This window comes from Dermacentor albipictus, chromosome 8, assembly GCF_038994185.2.
Source record: "Dermacentor albipictus isolate Rhodes 1998 colony chromosome 8, USDA_Dalb.pri_finalv2, whole genome shotgun sequence".
Taxonomy (NCBI): Eukaryota; Metazoa; Arthropoda; class Arachnida; order Ixodida; family Ixodidae; genus Dermacentor; species Dermacentor albipictus.
The window spans coordinates 77211306-77228433 of NC_091828.1; the positions used below are offsets into that span (position 1 = coordinate 77211306).

At 41.6% G+C, this 17128-nt stretch overlaps 1 protein-coding gene across 1 annotated transcript; it reads left to right on the top strand.

The window, feature by feature from the left end:
- Nucleotides 1-446: 446 nt before the first annotated feature.
- On the top strand, nucleotides 447-16908 carry LOC135896020 (uncharacterized). The gene is made up of 10 exons (XM_065424307.1): nucleotides 447-605; nucleotides 6370-6470; nucleotides 7339-7377; nucleotides 7868-7900; nucleotides 8591-8690; nucleotides 11431-11543; nucleotides 13341-13388; nucleotides 14090-14125; nucleotides 15691-15829; nucleotides 16547-16908. The coding sequence occupies exons 1-10, from the start codon at nucleotides 536-538 to the stop codon at nucleotides 16558-16560; spliced, it is 693 nt and encodes a 230-aa protein (XP_065280379.1). The 5' UTR covers nucleotides 447-535; the 3' UTR covers nucleotides 16561-16908.
- The last annotated feature ends 220 nt before the right edge of the window (nucleotides 16909-17128 follow it).

Consider the following 17128-nt stretch of genomic DNA (forward strand, 5'->3'; position numbering starts at 1 on the left):
GCGTTACATTTTCCGCTGCGTCGCAACTACATGGAATGGCTTTGCAAACTTAATGGAAGGTTGACGAGTAATAATTGTACGGCTTCCACTTGCGCCGCCGGCTCTTATTGGATCATGCGACAACTGTACTGTGACAACCATATGAGTCCTACCTTTGATCTCTAGAGGGATATCTAGTAGTCTTTTTTTATTCTCCAATATTATATCAGCTCTTGGTTGAGTGCAGGCCTCCTGCATAGCAATAAGCAAGTGAAATTGCCCTGCGTATTACCGAGCATTAAACATATCCGCGCTGAGTACTTGTATATAGATAAGAAGGTCTCGATGACGCAAAGCACTGATAATGAAACGGCAGTGGGCACAGCGACTGTGGGGACACGTGTGGCTTTCATGCCCTTGGAGGATATCATAGCACTCTGTGATTATGCGCCTGCTTATTTCACTATAAATAGGGGCAAGCAGCAGAGGTTATGCAGATGCATTAGCAGTCTCACTAGAGAAATTGCTCGTTATCCCCTATAGGCTTAAGCAAGCCATGAAGTTCGCTCAAATATTCCTTCTGGTCTGTCTCCTGAGTGCCCCGTGCAGCCTTCGGGCTGCTGAAGGTATGTAGTAGTGCTTGCTTCCAGCATTGTCTCCGGTAGTTCATTCCCGATTTATTCGCTCGTAATGTCCGTTTCCTCACTAACAGGTCTACGGTTAAGAAGATTCTAAGAAGTTGCTTTCATAATAATTTAGTATTTCCACAACAATCTTCTTTTTCACATTAAAATAATTATGCTTCCATTGCGAGTGACTTTCCCGGAAGTGGAATCTTCTTCTTTGCTGGAATCTGAAGCTGTCAGTGCCCATTTTAGCGGCACTCGCCTTTATAAGCTGAAGTCAATCCAACGGAAAATCTTCATTATTGTCGTTATCCTTCTGTCGTACTCGGTGCAGGAGAGAATCATCTGCCAGCAATCTCCCATTACCCTTGTCTTGTTACTGCTGACTGCATTGTACACCTGAAAATTTCCTAACATCATTGCACCGCAAACCCTTTGCCCTCATCGACAGGGTTTTATTTGTAATAGCACCTATTCGGTTATCTGCTATATGTCGTATATGAAGTGCTGAACTGAACTTATTCATCTTATTCTCAACTAGAACATCGGGACCCCCGCTGGCAGTCTGATCGAGAGCCATAGGTTTTTTTTATCCTTAACACTACGCCAGTCATTTTACAGCGTAAGCTGTTATGGGCTCATTCCATGGGCCGTTTCGGTTGGCGATGATGTCCACTGCCGCCGCTGTCCGGTGTCCGTAGCAGCTACTGCCGGGAATAAGAAAAAAATGACTGTGGCTTAGCTAAGGTTAAGCCCAGGATGCGAAGCATACTAGCCTTTATTTTAGTGGTTGAACCACTGTTTAGCCTGGTGAACTGCTGTTGCTTGGCTATATTTGGTTCGACTAGACGAAGAAACAACTCATGCAGGCGAGCGCACGAGCTGAGACCCGGCTATGCAGCTACGCGGCCGCAAGCGAGCGCACGAGTTGAGCCTCCGCTTTTGCAGCCGTTATGACGTCATATGGTAGCTACGCGGCCGCGCGCGGCGCAGCAAAGAAGAGCGTGGTTGTGCGGCTAGTATGCTTCGCATAATAGAAGCAACTTAATAACAAACATAGCAAACTTAAAAGAGAATAGAAGCACATATGAGACGCGCAGCAATGAACAATGGCTCATACCCTCAATGGTAGCTACGCGGCCGTGCGCGGCGCAGCAAGGAAGAGCGTGGTTGTGCGGCTAGTATGCTTCGCATAAAAATATGACCCAGTTTCCGCCAAGATCGAGCCATCGTCCGCTGCTTGGGAGTCAGCTGCTGTAGCGCTGAACCACGCCAGCGCTCGCTAACATGCCGCGGAAAGATTCCATGTAAGCGTGTCCTTATGAGCGAGGCGACACACGATCTCGCATGCTCGCCGCGTAGCCATGATGCACGCACATTTTCCATTGCAGTTGCATACCATTACTTTAGCTATACCCTGCCTTGAGCAGTTGCACAGGTAGCGTTACAAGGCAGTTAGAAAGGTTTAGGGAATGAAAAACAGTTTACGGAGATGTATATAACAAAGGTGCTGCACACCATGGTTTAGACTCAGCGGTTGCACTACATGATTGCAGACTGAAATGAATGAAATGAATGAAGGAATTGATAAGATTAGAAATGCCCACAGTACTTTACAAAAAAGCATTCGTTCTGCCAGCATATAACATGGCATTCTGGTACTCTATCAGGCCAGCATATTTCCTAACAAAGTTTTCTGTTGATCATTCACACCACAATTCCAGGCAATTTTCAAACATGTAGTCGAGGTGCTTTGCACATTTTATGTGCTACCGGTAGTGTTAAGAACTGTGTTTGAAGAAATGCTGAGTGTAGAAGCAAAACCTGGTTCCACAAACCTGAAACCTAGCGACATTGAACATGTGACCTCTCTCGAAGGTTCAGGTCCACCGTTGAACACGCGAACCATATCTTAGCTAACTTAGAGTGGATGCACGAGGAACTGTCACAAGTTATCTACAACATCCAAGGACTTATCGAGTATAGGAAACATGTTGAGGCATATGGCCATTGGGTGCCGTATGAGGATTAGTGCATTCTAATTGGTATATTGCCAGATTGTAGTGAATGCGAAAACGCCAGTAGCAAAAGGTGTGTATTGCAATACGAACTATTCGGCCTACATGTGCTAAGATAAAAACAGGTTGAGTTCAAAGCACAACGATAGCCGAGAGCACAGTCGGCGATCGTCGTAATCTGGTGTGCGCATCAGATGCGTCGGCTATCTGTATGTGGCTTAATGAACCATCCAGGTTAAGCACCGGTGCTCGCGTAGATTTTAGAATTTGCATCAGTATTCCAGTCGCGCACAGATTTTGCTTACACGAGGCTCGGCGACAACGCGTACACCAGATAGAACTATCGGTAACATTGGAGAAGCTTCCGATAAAGAAAGGTGCGTTTCGCGCTGAGCGATAACTTTGAGCATTTGTTAGACGGTGAAGTGCGGTCACCGAATAAAGATAAACAAGCATGCGTGTCAATATTATCTGTTGTGGAATCGTTCTAAATAACAGAGAAGGTGGGTTAAGGTTAATAATACATAAGGTCCTTGTGCGTAACGCACATTAACTAACCAAAAAGTCCTGTGCACCAACGTAAAATCAAGATTATGAACAAATACTAAAAAATTCAAGAAGGCGTTGAATTATTAATGCGAACGGTTTGACACTTGAGTGCTAAACAGGAGAAGTACCAGTCGACGCCAGAATGAAGGCGTATTGCTAGACGCAATACAAACCAAGGGCAGAAGAGGACGCACATAGCCCTTACCTCAAAGATTTCATTATTTTCATGAGGAACACGCATGTAGAGAAATAAAATAAAGTTCACAGGAAGACAGGGCCTTGAAGCGATCGAGTGGTATAACGAAGAATGTAGCTATAGCGTATATTTGGGACAAGTGTTCTGGTCTTCGTCTTGTTGGCAATTGCTTTCCGAATACCTGTTTATATAGTCGTAGTTCGCTCTCAACTACCCTCGGTGTGAAGGAGGAGGAGAATTAGCCGGCACGTAAAGAATAAGGCGACGGTAGTCAGTTTTCAAACGAAGAAATCAAGAATGAGAATTCGCCTTTCATAGTCATAGTGGAGGAACAATAAGGGGTAGCACTGTTGATTCTACTGTGTGCACATAACCAAAACGGTAAATCATCGACACGAGTGAGCAGTTATGTTCAATTCAGCGTGTCCAGTTTTCTTCAGAAAAAGGAAGAATAGACATTGTTGGCGCGATTTGAAAAGTGCGAAATAAAGATGAAAGACAGAAGAGGAAAAGGAAAGCCGGGGAACAGGAACTGAGTTGTAGCTTTCGCATTATTTCATATCACTGTGCAAAATCGTTCATGCATCAAGGTCTAGGGTGAAACCTGGCAGCTCATGCTGAGCAACGGAAGCCATTAGCCATGGAGCCATCGCTGCTGTGCCCGGAGCGTAACATTCCAGCATGCACCTATTCAGTGGTGTGCAACGATGTTCAATCAATTTTACATGAAAACAATTATCATAAGCTCACGATATTAAGTCTATTACAAAGGCAGAAACGCTGTCACTGATAGTCGACACCAACGCAGTCATAGTTCACGGGGGACGACGTCACTGCACAACACCTGCCATCTCCGCAATGATATCGTTGTAGCAGCTGATGATGTCATCCTCACGGTTCAAAATACAGCGTACCTTCAACATGAAGCACTAGGTCGTTTTTGCACAGGTGGCGTTCGTCAGACAAGTTGAAAAAATCGCACTAGTCCAGTTGTGCATTCGCTAGTTCTTTCGCGGCTCGGAGAAGCTAAATACAGCTGTCTTGCGACTGATCCACGGGAACCGCCCCTGAAACTCGCGGACTGACATATGAAATCCACGAATACATCTAAAAGAATATATATAATGCTACCCATGCCACTGGAATTTTGGCAGAAAGAGGCACATCAAGAACACCTTTTGCAGCGAAGTGCTTGGAAGATTTGCGCGGGTCCTTTCCCAACGCACAAGAGTTGATGAGAAGAATAGTGGGGTCCTCTGATGCGGTAATGTGGGTGATAATTACCGGCTGGTGGAAAAATTTCTACACGCTTTATTTTCTTCTATCATAGGTGCCATGTGAAGGGCGCCAAAATGTTCACTCGGTTCTTACTGTTTATTTGCTAGTCAAATGTGATCAGAAATTAATATTTAAAGAGGGTTGAGGGATGATGGTCGAATGTTATTGGTGATGGGCACACAAATACGGCTTCATTGGGATGGCGTGCGGCTATGTGAACATCATTTCACCATTACGCTTTTAAGCTCAAAGGCAGCCTGAGAAGCTTAATGTGCGATGGTAGGCGCACACAGAATATGAAGGATTTGTTCTTAACTTTCACCAGATAAAAAAATCTGAAATTTGCGCCCTAATTAGTAATGACAATTTTCACTTTTCTTATACCAAATTTATATTTCGAGTAACGAGAAATGGTGCATTTGTAACCGTCTTCATCTGTCACTTTGGCTTTTACTTTGGTCGAAGAACTTTAAAGATGATTATAAAAAAAGCGATGAACCTTCTATAAAATGTTGTTAACAATGTCTGCTTTTGTGCAAACTAAAGGATTAAGGTTCAGTAAAATTTCATTTAGAATATTTTTCTTCACTTTTCCATCTTTACGCGAGAACAATTAACCAAGGAAAATGTTTTACTTGAAAAAAAATTGTTAAGTACACAATTTGGCTAGTTTAGCAGATGCATCAGAAACATTGCAAAAACGTGCAAAATATTCCAGTGAATATCCATTGCTTGAGGCGATAATGTTCCTTTTGTAAGCAAGACCAATGTTTTTGAGAAGTTGCGTTTAAGTCTTCAATTGTAAACGTAGCGCCTAAAATGCGCGAAGGATACATTTTCCAGCTTCAGTTAACCAGAATAATTGTGCGAAATTCTTCCTGACTGTTACTCACAGTTTTCGTTTTGATTTTATTTTGAGTAATTGAGAGATACATCACAGATGAATATGGGGTTCGACCTCGCGAGCACTGGCTTAAAACTTTGTTGCCGTAAAGTAGAACCCCGCTTTTCTCAGACGCAGCTCTTTTTCTTTGGGTCTTTCGGTGAATGTTCAAAATTTCAAATCATTTATAAAGCAACAACCTCGATTGTAAAAAGAAAAATAAAAGAAACGATTTTTGCAAGTTCGTCGCTTTATAAAAGTAGCTGAGTGAAATGACTATAAATTCTAGCCTTCCTTTAGAACGCAGAGGTGATCTTGGCGCCACTTTAGGTGCAATTCTAGTGCTGAGTCGGTCATGCTATTTGGAACCCACCATGGTTGTTGCTTAGTGGTTATGGTGTTCGACTACTAAGCATGAGGTAACGGGATCGAATCCCCGCCACGGCTGCTGCATCTCGATGAGGGTGAAAGGCAAAAGCACAGGTGCACTTAGAATAAGGTGCACATTAAAGAACCCCAGGTTTTCCTAAATTACTTTTGAGTCCCCCACTGCGGCGTGCTCATAGTAATATGGTGGGTTTGGCCTGTAAAACCACATATTTTATTTACTTTCAATGCTATTTGGAGCAAATGACATGCCAAGCTCAAAAATGTGTTTTCAAACGAAATATTTGTGACAGCATAATCGAAAAAAGAGATCTTCCGAAGGACACAATCTATAATCCTCCTTTAGGGTGTGCAAGTTTGTCAATAAGTCCTAATATCGTCTTTAGATCAGGTCTTGCGTACGAGACAACACGTCGTAGTCAGCAATCCTCAATTTATATGTAACACCTGCAGGCGAAAACCCAACGGAAGAAGCTCGAGAAGGGAAAGAAAAGGCATACAACGAGGACACCTGTATCGAAATCACACTCCCAAACATTCTGCAGATTGATCAGGTGAGATGAAAAGAATGTCTCCTCATGGCGACACTTGTGCCAGCTGGTTGTTATGTTTTAAAATGCAAATGACGTGGCCCTTGACATGGACATCGAAATTAATGATTTCTACAGAAATTGTGCAGAATTAGAAGTTGGTTCATGAAAAGAATTGAGAGCTAAAGAGATGTCACGGATATTATGAAGTTGTCCGAATAATCAGCTTTCTATTTATTGTTACTTTTAAATATAGTCAAATATTACATCACTGCCGAAATCTCAACCTTATGGATTTCGCGTACAGCAAAATAAAGAGGCAGCCACATACGCTAAGACTGTCTAAATTGATTTTGAAATACTACTACCACACACAGTGCAACAGAAACTAACTTGGAATAATGCTCAGTATGAGAAAGTAGAGTTCACTTTGTAGGCTCCTTACCCGTAGCAACACACCCGCTAACCAGGTCGCAAAGCAATGTCCGATTCTAGTAAGGCACACACATTTGCGCGCAGGTATAAAATTGTGTTTCCCGAACATTATTATAGCACATCTGGAGCAATAAAGAGTCCCGAAGATGGACATTTCCTCATGGGTAGACATCATACTTTAGATAAGTGCCCTATTACTAAATATTTGCCTAGGCTATTCTGGTTTACGAGTGGTGGGCGCCTCCTCAACTTAGAAGCTGTACATACATTAATGACAATCCCTTCAAACAGTGAGTGTGCCCGACCACGAGTGTTCTTCCTTCCTGACCTGTCTTAAGGCATCTTCTGTCCACATTTAACATTTTACCTATGACCTATTATCAGGTGTTACACGACTAAACATGTTCCCATTTCATGGTGCTAAATGTTTTAGTCACATTGATGTTGTTTATTGCAGTGCCTTGGAGATAACCTCAACCTCTGCAAAGGAAAGACAGTACGTACACATGACGCATAACTTGATTGATTGTAACTTGCTACAGTTATTGCACGTTATCAATACCGTTGTAACATTGATAACTAATATAATAGCAGAGAGTGGTAAAAGCTAACAAGTTTATCATAGGCTTACTGTGGAAAAGCACTATTGTGTCGCACTTGTGTGGGCAGCCACTGCGCTACTCGCGACCCAGTTCTAAGAAGTATTTAGGCAGTATATATTCCACACGCCTACCAGATTTATACTTATCATTATAACTTTGTTAAGCATGTTAATTATGCACATTTGGAATTGCCTCTGTCGATGTCTAATAAAAGATATCCAGAATGTCTTTTTTGTGTGTAAAACGTATGTCGAGTGGTACTTTTCAGTGTCGATTTAAACAAAGTTCTTAGCATTTTGAAGAAAAAGTAACTATAAAAGCTTTCTCCTTAAAGTTCGCTTTTCCCATTTAATACATTTCTCATCTTGAAACTTGCTTTTACAGACTCTCATTGAAGGCGTCCTATCTTTGGCAAACGTAAGTCTGATTCAATTTAATAGATTCATCTGTGAATGCTCCCAGTTTTCTACCAAATTTAGGTTGCAGCGACCACTGCTGTAACAATAACACTGAATGGTGAGAAAACAGCCATTTAGAAAAAATATATGCGCATAAGAATCGGAGGTAAAGATCACAAGATTGCAATATTTCGCAGCATTTAACGCACGAAGCTACAATTGAGAGTGGTAGTGCAGGTAGTTGAAGTACGTTGGACCAAGCATTGTTTTTAACGAGCGCATGTATATATATATATATATATATATATATATATATATATATATATATATATATATATATATATATATATATATATATATATACATATATATATTGTATATACCAGCCCCCCAAATGAGTGCTGCTGCTGGTTGCAGCAGTCGAACTTCTGGCTTTTGCTTAGAAGTATAGCGCAAAGACTACTCAAACTCCCCGGTGATACTTTTCCCTTTATACAACGACAGCACAATAGGCTTGGTTGTCATTAAATAGTCGTAATACATGATGGGAATAACCGTTACAACCGCCATCCTCGAAACTAGATCACTTGTGTTATGAGCATGAAGAAATGAAGGGAGTGTCATAGTTGCGTATTCGTCACTAGGCATACTCACTTTGTTTTCAAATAGCACTCTACAATGTGTTTAAGGACCAAATGTTTTTTTCCAGTGCACTGTCAATGGCGTTCTTAGGAACTTGAGTGTAGTCAAAGCCCTAGTAACCGTGAGAGATCTGCTGGTTGCCCTTCTCGGCAAACTGGTGCCAAGCTGTAAGTAAAAAAAAATTCTCTCTTTCTAAAACGAAAAAAAAGCCTATTCGCGTATGAATATAGGCATTTTGTAAGTGTTGGGACATCTGTTCGATGCGAAAGTTTGCTAACATAAATTTGTCTAACATTGGCATTTACGTCACCAATTTGCAAATATCCGCAATATAATACTAACTCTGGACGGTTTGTACAAGTTGAAGTGAGAGCAATATCGCTTGGGACAGGACGAAGAAAAGGAAATAGACAGCGCTTCCTCGTTTTCCTCTTATCACCCTGAGTCATGCTCTATTCCTCTCATTACCGTATGTCTGAGCCATGTACGAATGACGAATCGTTGCTGATAACAGCACGGACTGACTTTGAGGAGTGTCATTTATGTGAGCGTAAATAAGCTGCACATTTTATAAGGAATTTACAATGAAAAGTAGTTGTCAAACCGATAGTATTGTAACTCGGAAAGGTGCAGTTGCTTAGAAAATCTGTGGACGAGTTCATTCTAAAAGAAATGCTACAATGGTGGCATCAAGCGCAGAAAACTGAAAGCGCAACCTGTTGCATGGTGCACACTCGAAATATACAAAGATGCGCTTTTACATAAGCATTTCACAATTCAACTTTCAATATAAGAACTCGCTAATTGTCCATTTACTGACTTGATACGTGGGAGGACTGGTATAAGTAAGAGAATGGGGCGAATAAGGTTCATTATATTACCATATGCCTTTCTAGGGTATGTGGCACTTCTGACTAGTGGATTAGAAGTTGTTGTAATAGCATATTTTGAGTTTGTCGCCACACAGATCGCGTTTGCTCTGGTTTGTTGATGGAGTCCATACCATTATTAAGCTACGAGCCGCGAATAGCAAGTAAATAAATTGAGAATTCGTTACAACGATGATATATTTTACATGGCGTAGGGCACGAATAAATTATTTGGGGGGGGGATGCGGTCATGTTCCTCCTTGGCGTGCACGTGTACGACATTGCTCTTCGAACTCTTCTTCCATAAGTATCCGTTCTAGCAGCATTTTCAACTTTTTGTTGTGCGCCACCGTGATAAGCTAAGCCAAGGGAAGCGAGTCAGTCCAAGACACCGCAGCCACCCTGCTCATTCGGTTATCTACTTTTTCTCTGCTAGCTCCACCCTACCAAAACGCTATTCACTTCTGCGTGCTCCTCGCCTCTTCTAGTTCGCTAATTGGATAAGAAAAAAAGACGTCGAAGGAGGTAATGCTATTCGCTTTAAAGCAAGGTGACCTCCTATAGATGAGGACAGCGTTTGAGTGGATGGTTCGAAGAACGCTGCGGGTCAGCCCTCGGTGCTAGCGTGGGTGGTTATGTAAATTTCACCTCAGTAGATTATAATCAAAATTGATTGCAATAGCTTTATGTTATAAGACCTCAGGTATTACTGAACCCCCGACGAGAATGAACTTGTTCCTGCCGTTCACGAAATTTTGTGCGGGCGAATCAGCCTACGCTTTGGGTGATGGCGTGCGACATCTTTGGGCAATAATTCATAAAGCCGCGGATTTAGGCTGGGTAATGCGTGGCGGACACTCTACTAAATCACTTTGGAGTAACAGTAAAGACAGTTTCTTTGTTTGGCTCCGCCGGGATTTCTGGCGCACCAGGCTGCTGTGACGCACTCATTTTGAACACATTGTGGCACCCTTTTCCCATAATACACATGTGCTGCCTAATTGTGCATATGTGCAAACATCGTTGAATTGATTACTCTAACTAGAATAACGTTAGCTTAAACTTAGGTTAGTCTGTATCCCTTTTGTTTTCGTCTGTTGTGCTCATTATTTATGGACGATCTAGCCCAGAAGTCTCGAAGAGGAAAAAATACGGGGAAAAGACAAGCGGCAGAAAAGAAAAGGGCAAATAGGACGGCGTGCTGAGCTCTTTTCAGTAGATTTAGGGTGGTGGATCCAAAAGCTGTTCGCCAAAACGAAAACACAGAATACACACAATATAACATTTTTGCACCTTTATATGTGTATAAAGGGTGTTCGGTTGTCCCCTTGCTAGCACTCTCACGTTGAAAAGATAAGATAAAATTGCTAGTGGGAACCAATAATGGTACCTTATTTGACGGATTTTTCTTGCTAGTAATAATTATGACACCTGTGACAGGTGACATAAAAAGCGCATTAAATAAAGTTTCCAATCTATCTTTGTCAAGTTTTCCTTTCGCATATCTCTGTGCGCCCAATGCTGCTGGAATAATTACATAATTTACAACGGCGTCTTTCTCATCGCACGTCTAGTAAGAGGTCCGTTGTCGTCTTTTAAATAACTTCGAAAGCCCTAACTGTAGGGGTGTCACTCGTGGGACAAGGAAACACCCTTAAGGGTGTAAATCTTTCTAGAATGCAGAAATAGAGTGAAAAAGAAAGAGAAATAACTGCCTCGACGTTTTCTAATCCGCGTGTGCATTTGTTCTTGCTCTGGAGAACATAGTTTCAGCGTTTCAGCGAGTCCTGCACTTGTCAAATAATCAAGAGACCAAATCTGGAAGTAGCCAAAATTGCTTGCCATAGCTTTACCACTAGTTCCGAGAAGTTCATGTGGTTATCTTACAATCGGTGCCGGCTTAGCTACAAATTTATTCTTGTAACGTTTAGCGATCGGTGTCAGTAGGTGCTTCCGCGGTTTGTGCTGCTTACACTAGCTCATATTTCTTATGCGGTTCTTCTGTGCAGCGTTTAGAGATACTTTTTTCCCTTTTCAGTGGGCACGGTATTGAATGGATTGGACATGTTCTCTTTACTTGCAAGTAACAAAATTAAGGACGACGTTTGCTACGGAGAAATAAAAATTACCGTTCCTAACAGCCTTGGAAAAGTAAGTTGCGCTGTTTTCTTATATTTATGAGCAATAGTGAAGTATTGCAGTGAAATGTGGAAAAATAAAGAAACTCTTTCTCGACAAATCTCACTGCAGCTTAGAAGGTAAGAACAAAGTGCGCGACATATAGAAAACATTTCGGTTAAAACCCGCAATTATTAAAATAAAAGCCATACATAGCCCTAACGTGCTTGCAGGGAATATTGCTTATCGCAAATTATTAAAACCAATACTGCAGACATCGCAAGGAAGTTCACACTTTGGGATAGCAATGAATCAGTAACCTCGTATCTGTGCCTTCAGTGGTTGCTTGCGTAATTTTTAAACAGCTCTTTTTACATCAAATACTAAATATAAAATATAAACAGTTTACTAGCGTCAAATTATCAAAGATTGGGTTCATTTACTGTGGCTAACTGTTGAGTGCGCTTGACTGTTTTGCGCAAGTAATTTCTGTGTGAGAAAACGGCATTGTTGACATAAATGAAAAAAAAAGCCGTTAAAGCCGGATGATCTTTGATTATAACCTTAGACCCCAAGACAGTTCAAAGATGCAATTGTTTTCGAAGTTGTCTGCTATTACCGAATTGTATGTTACTAACGTGGAAGCACATTATGTGCTTTAATACTCTGCGAGGATAAATTCTGAACGCGTAAAATTAATTTAAATTGAGAAAGTAAGAGCGTCAGCAGGCACTTTGTCGTGCAACCCGCCTTCATTCGCCTAAGCAAACAAAAAGACGAAGTTGTGGCATTGCGTGTTTGGTTGGCAGTATGACGGTCCATGCAAGATATATACGAACTCGCTGTATTCTAAAAGCTATTCAGGGTTTTCTTTCTCTTCTGCGACGAAGCGAGGAAGGGTCTAGATCAGCGCTTTGTAAATTTGCACAAAATCTGCTACCAACCATATGCTTGAATCACTTCCATACACCATCACTTGCATTTCAAAATTATAAGCACGATGAATGTATAACGTAATCACTTCCGAGGTAATTTCGAAATAGAATAAAGGCAAGGCAGCCCGAAAAGCCCGCTGTTGCTGAGTATATATTGATTAAATGTCTCAAATTAACTGGTGCCAGGAATGCGGACCAGAACAACAAAACAGATATGAACAAACACACGCACCAACTGAACTTGCTTCGGAGCAGAAATGAATATTTATACGAAAAGTGAGCCGTGGTTCCAAAAGATACAAATTCTGGGCAGCAGCAAGGATGACGCCACCAGACAAACACTGGAGGCATTTTGAATTAAAAAGTTACGGTGATAAATGTGGGAGAAATTTGCTATGGGTGCAGCAACATTGATTCTAGACCGGAGGGCATCTCGATTTTGTTAGCACTTTTTGTACTTAAGACGCACATTCGCCCACTTTTCTGTATACGTACAAATAGATGTTCTTTTCCGCTAAAAATAAACTTTAGAAAGTAGTGGGGTCATCAATGGCTGTTTTTGGTCTTGCTATCGGCTGCATTCTTCTCACCTGCTATACCATGGCAAGATATCCAATTATGTGCAAAGACAGCCAGGAGGTCAAATATGCGTTGACATTAAGTGATCTTAGGGAGTTGATATTCCATTACGTTTGCTTTAAGGGGCTTTGCGCAATCTGCATGTTTAAATGTATAGTTAAGTTTACGCTACAACGTGGCTGCATTTTATTTAACGATATCATAGGGTTGACATTACAATACTCCGTTGAGAACCACTGCTGGTCACATGTGAGGCTGCATAAATTCTCTCCGTTCTTTCCCCTGTTTGGGTTAATGTGCTCTTTTTTTTTTACAGTGCGTCGATGACACACTCAAGCTTTGCAAAAACGGAACGACAATTGACGTGAGTATTGTTTTTGTGTTACCGTAGGCTTCGTAAATCGATCCTACATTGTTTCTTAAGTAAATGCACGCAGTGATTAGTGGTGATACATAAATGATTTTGAATGGCAAACTGCCGGCTCTTAATGTCAAGTTTTTTGGTGACAATTATATCTATTAAAATGTACCCCATATAATTAACCTGAGCGAACGCCAACATTATTAGGGGCTGCTTTTTTGGAACGAGTGCACTGCTTTATAAGAAAATACTTGTTCTTATCTGCACGTGGCTTTGCACTATTGTCTTACAAAAAAACATAAAATTATTTGCTTCCCAGAAGTAAATTATACCGGAAACTACAAATAAGCAGCGCGGATGCATTCCCCGGACCCAAAAGCACTCCGCAGATTATCATCTCGTCTTTGACAACGCGATGGTGCAGATAGCATTGGTTTCAATTACCAAGACAGATGACTGAAACTTCTAATATTAGTAATTAGTCGATGGCTTCCGACAGAGTCAGTGCAGAACAGCATGTACAGTGAATTTTCCTTGCGCTTTTCTAATTGTCCTTTTTGAATTTTCAGACTTCCATTACATCCAATCAACCCAATACATACAATATTAGTAATTAGTCTATAGCTTATGACATAGTCAGTGCACAATAGCGTCTACAAAGAATTTTGCTTGCACTTTTCTAATTGACCCTTTTGTGTTTTCAGATTTCCATTGTAGAATCCCTCGTCAAGACAGTTGGGGTAAGTGCGGGCGGATGGAATACCATTACAGCACGTTTCTTACCACCCCGTCGCCTACCCATCAGCACATAAATTGGTCTAAGACATAAATGTGCGTTCTTTGGTCTCGATCCCAAGGCATGTTTTTAAGTGTCCAGCGCCTCGACACGGATATATGTCATATGAAATATGTCACTTGATTATAACGCAGACTTTAAGACTACAACGCCCATGGGGGAACAGTGCCTTAACATATTTACAGAAGTTTTATGGCAAAGCTGTCGCTTTCTTCCATAATGCATGTTTACATAATATTTTCTGATCATCCACGAAGGGCGAGGAAAAGAGAGTTCTTTAGTTTATCTTGACGTAATGATTTTTCGGCACTCACTTTGCGGGAAAAGAAGTCAACAAATTAGACAATGCAGTCACGTTCTCTCTGACGCAGCTACTTCAAAAGCACCTACATTGAGTGAACGTTGAATAACACCACATGAAGTGGCGATAAACCGTAGAATGTAATGGTGCTGCGGGTGGTCGACTGTATGTAGACAAAAAAAAAGAAAATACTTGAAAACTCGTATTCTGTCTTGCTCAAGCCGAAATTAAGCCTCCATTTACTTGCCGATAAACACAAACGACTCTTTGCTGGGGTATTATCCTCTTGCACCAAATGTTTAGGCGTGAAAGATAACGAAATTTGAACTTGAAAACATACAAACTGCGGAAGTTATTGACAGCAGAGGTATAGTAACTAGAATGATCAGGATTATGGAACATGCGCTAACGCTTGTTGCGAGTACATACGCTGACTTTCACGCAGCTGGACGACAGATAGACGCTTAAGTTCAGCTTGAGGTGTGAAAATTGTTGAAGGTGTACTTATTGCGACAACAGTTATATGGATATTCAAGGTGCATTTCTGCCTTGGTGCCGCCGTCGCCCTGAGGTCCCTTATATAGTACAAGCACGATAAAACCCTCGCCACGCACCGTGTGCTGTTTGTGCGAGTGAAAGCGTTCGCGGCTGAGCCAGCGATCGTGGTTCAATCACGCGCACGCAAGGGAAGAAAGCGGGGAGGAAGCGCGCCATCTTCCGCCGCACGCAAGTCTTCTTTGGGATGGTAGGGGGGAGGAGCCGCTGCATCTTGAAAGGCATCGGCGACGGGAACGGAGTCTGCCGCACGATGTGTTTTCCTGGCTTACTTAGCGTAGATGGGAGACGCAGCAGGAAGGTCAATTCGCTCGCTGCTGAAGCCTCCGATTCCTCTGTTCAGTGCATTGACAGAGATTTTTCACGATAATTGAACGATATGTGTTCATGTTTTCTTGTGCGCACGTTACACCATGCTCGTTAATTTAGTTAGTGTGCCTATGTTCACAAGTTTATACAGCCGATAACATTACTATCCTTACTTCTTATAGCTGTTCTTTTATGTTCTAACCTAAGTGATGCTTCGCCTTACGGGCAAAGTGTTACTTTTTTTCACATGACGTGCCCAATGCGCATCAATATAACTACGCGAAATAAAGAATAACGAGAGACCTGATGTTTTTTTCTACTTCTTGTTATTTTATCCATAACAGTGCATCGTCAAGGACTTGCTTACCACTCCACCAGACCAGACTGTCAGCAACCTATTGTGCGATGTTGCGAGAACCCTGTCCATCGTTCTTGAACAAGTTCCGGGTGGCAGCATCCTAAGCAAACCCGTAACTCAAATCTGTAAGTGTGAAGCACGGCAGGGCAAACATTGCAGGAGTAATTGAACATGTGACATAAAGAAATATGAAATTTCCTGCGAATGTTATATGACATATGAAAACATTGAAGGAGTAACTGAACATGTGCCATAAAGAAATATAAAATTTCCTGCGAATGTTATGTGATATGTGACACGGAACCAAAGTGGGAAAATAAAGTAATCAGTTTGACTAGCTTGATTCGAGGCCTAATTGATGCAATAATTTAACGATGCAAGGCACTATGTAATCATATTTTCATTATGATAACTGCGATTGCATATTTCCATTTTTATTTAAATGCATCGCAACATGTTTAGGTTTTGCATTTATGTCGAACTAAAGCTGTCTGTTTTTTGGACGTTTAGTGACACCACTAGAAGTGTTCGTAAAACTCTCAAGATTGTTTCACAGATACAGCAGAGTAAAGACACATGGTCCTTCAACCAGGTTTAATTTCTTGCCTTTTTATGGCAAGTTCAATAGACATGGCAAAGTAAAGACTGAGCGAATTGTAGAAACGCAATAAGTGGCACGCATCTTAAAAGTCGAAGATGATGCTTACGTTTTTTACATGTTTATTGCCTGACAGGCACATAATGCTGTAGCGAATAGTTTATCTTGGTTCCGAATGTGAGTAAAAAATATGCAGAATGTATAAACAAACATTATATTACCCGTGTCATTCCATCTTTTTCAGGCAAGTCGAAATAACCTCCGCAAGCTACAGTACAGCCGGCCCTCTTTATCACAAGACACCGATCCTGCCAATAAAACACGCAAAGAAAAAATATCGTCTATTCTTCTGCCACAACCGCCGTATTCGCGTAGTTGTTGCGGCGCTGTGCTGCTAAGCCCGAAGACACGGGATGAAATCCCGACCACTGCGGTCACATGTCAATGGCAGTGAAAAGCAAAATCGTCCGCCTACCATCCAGTCGCAAAAGGTAATGAACCCTATGTGGTCACCATGTTTTCCGGAATCCTCCACAACGGGTGCCTCAGAATCATATCACTGTTTGGATACGTAACATCCCGGAATAAATAAAATATTTCACCGTCCTTATGTGTTTGACAAATATTTTGCTTTAAGAGGCGCGGGGGAAGTGTGGACGGGGAAGTGCAAATGTTTTTATTTAAACCAACATTTATAAATTGTATCTCTGTATACAAGGACTGGGCGATGCGGGGGAGGTGACAATGTGGTTGGGCGTAGGATCAACAGTTGGCACTTCTGGGGCCCTATAACGCAGAACTATTCCAATAGTTTTTTATTCCAACC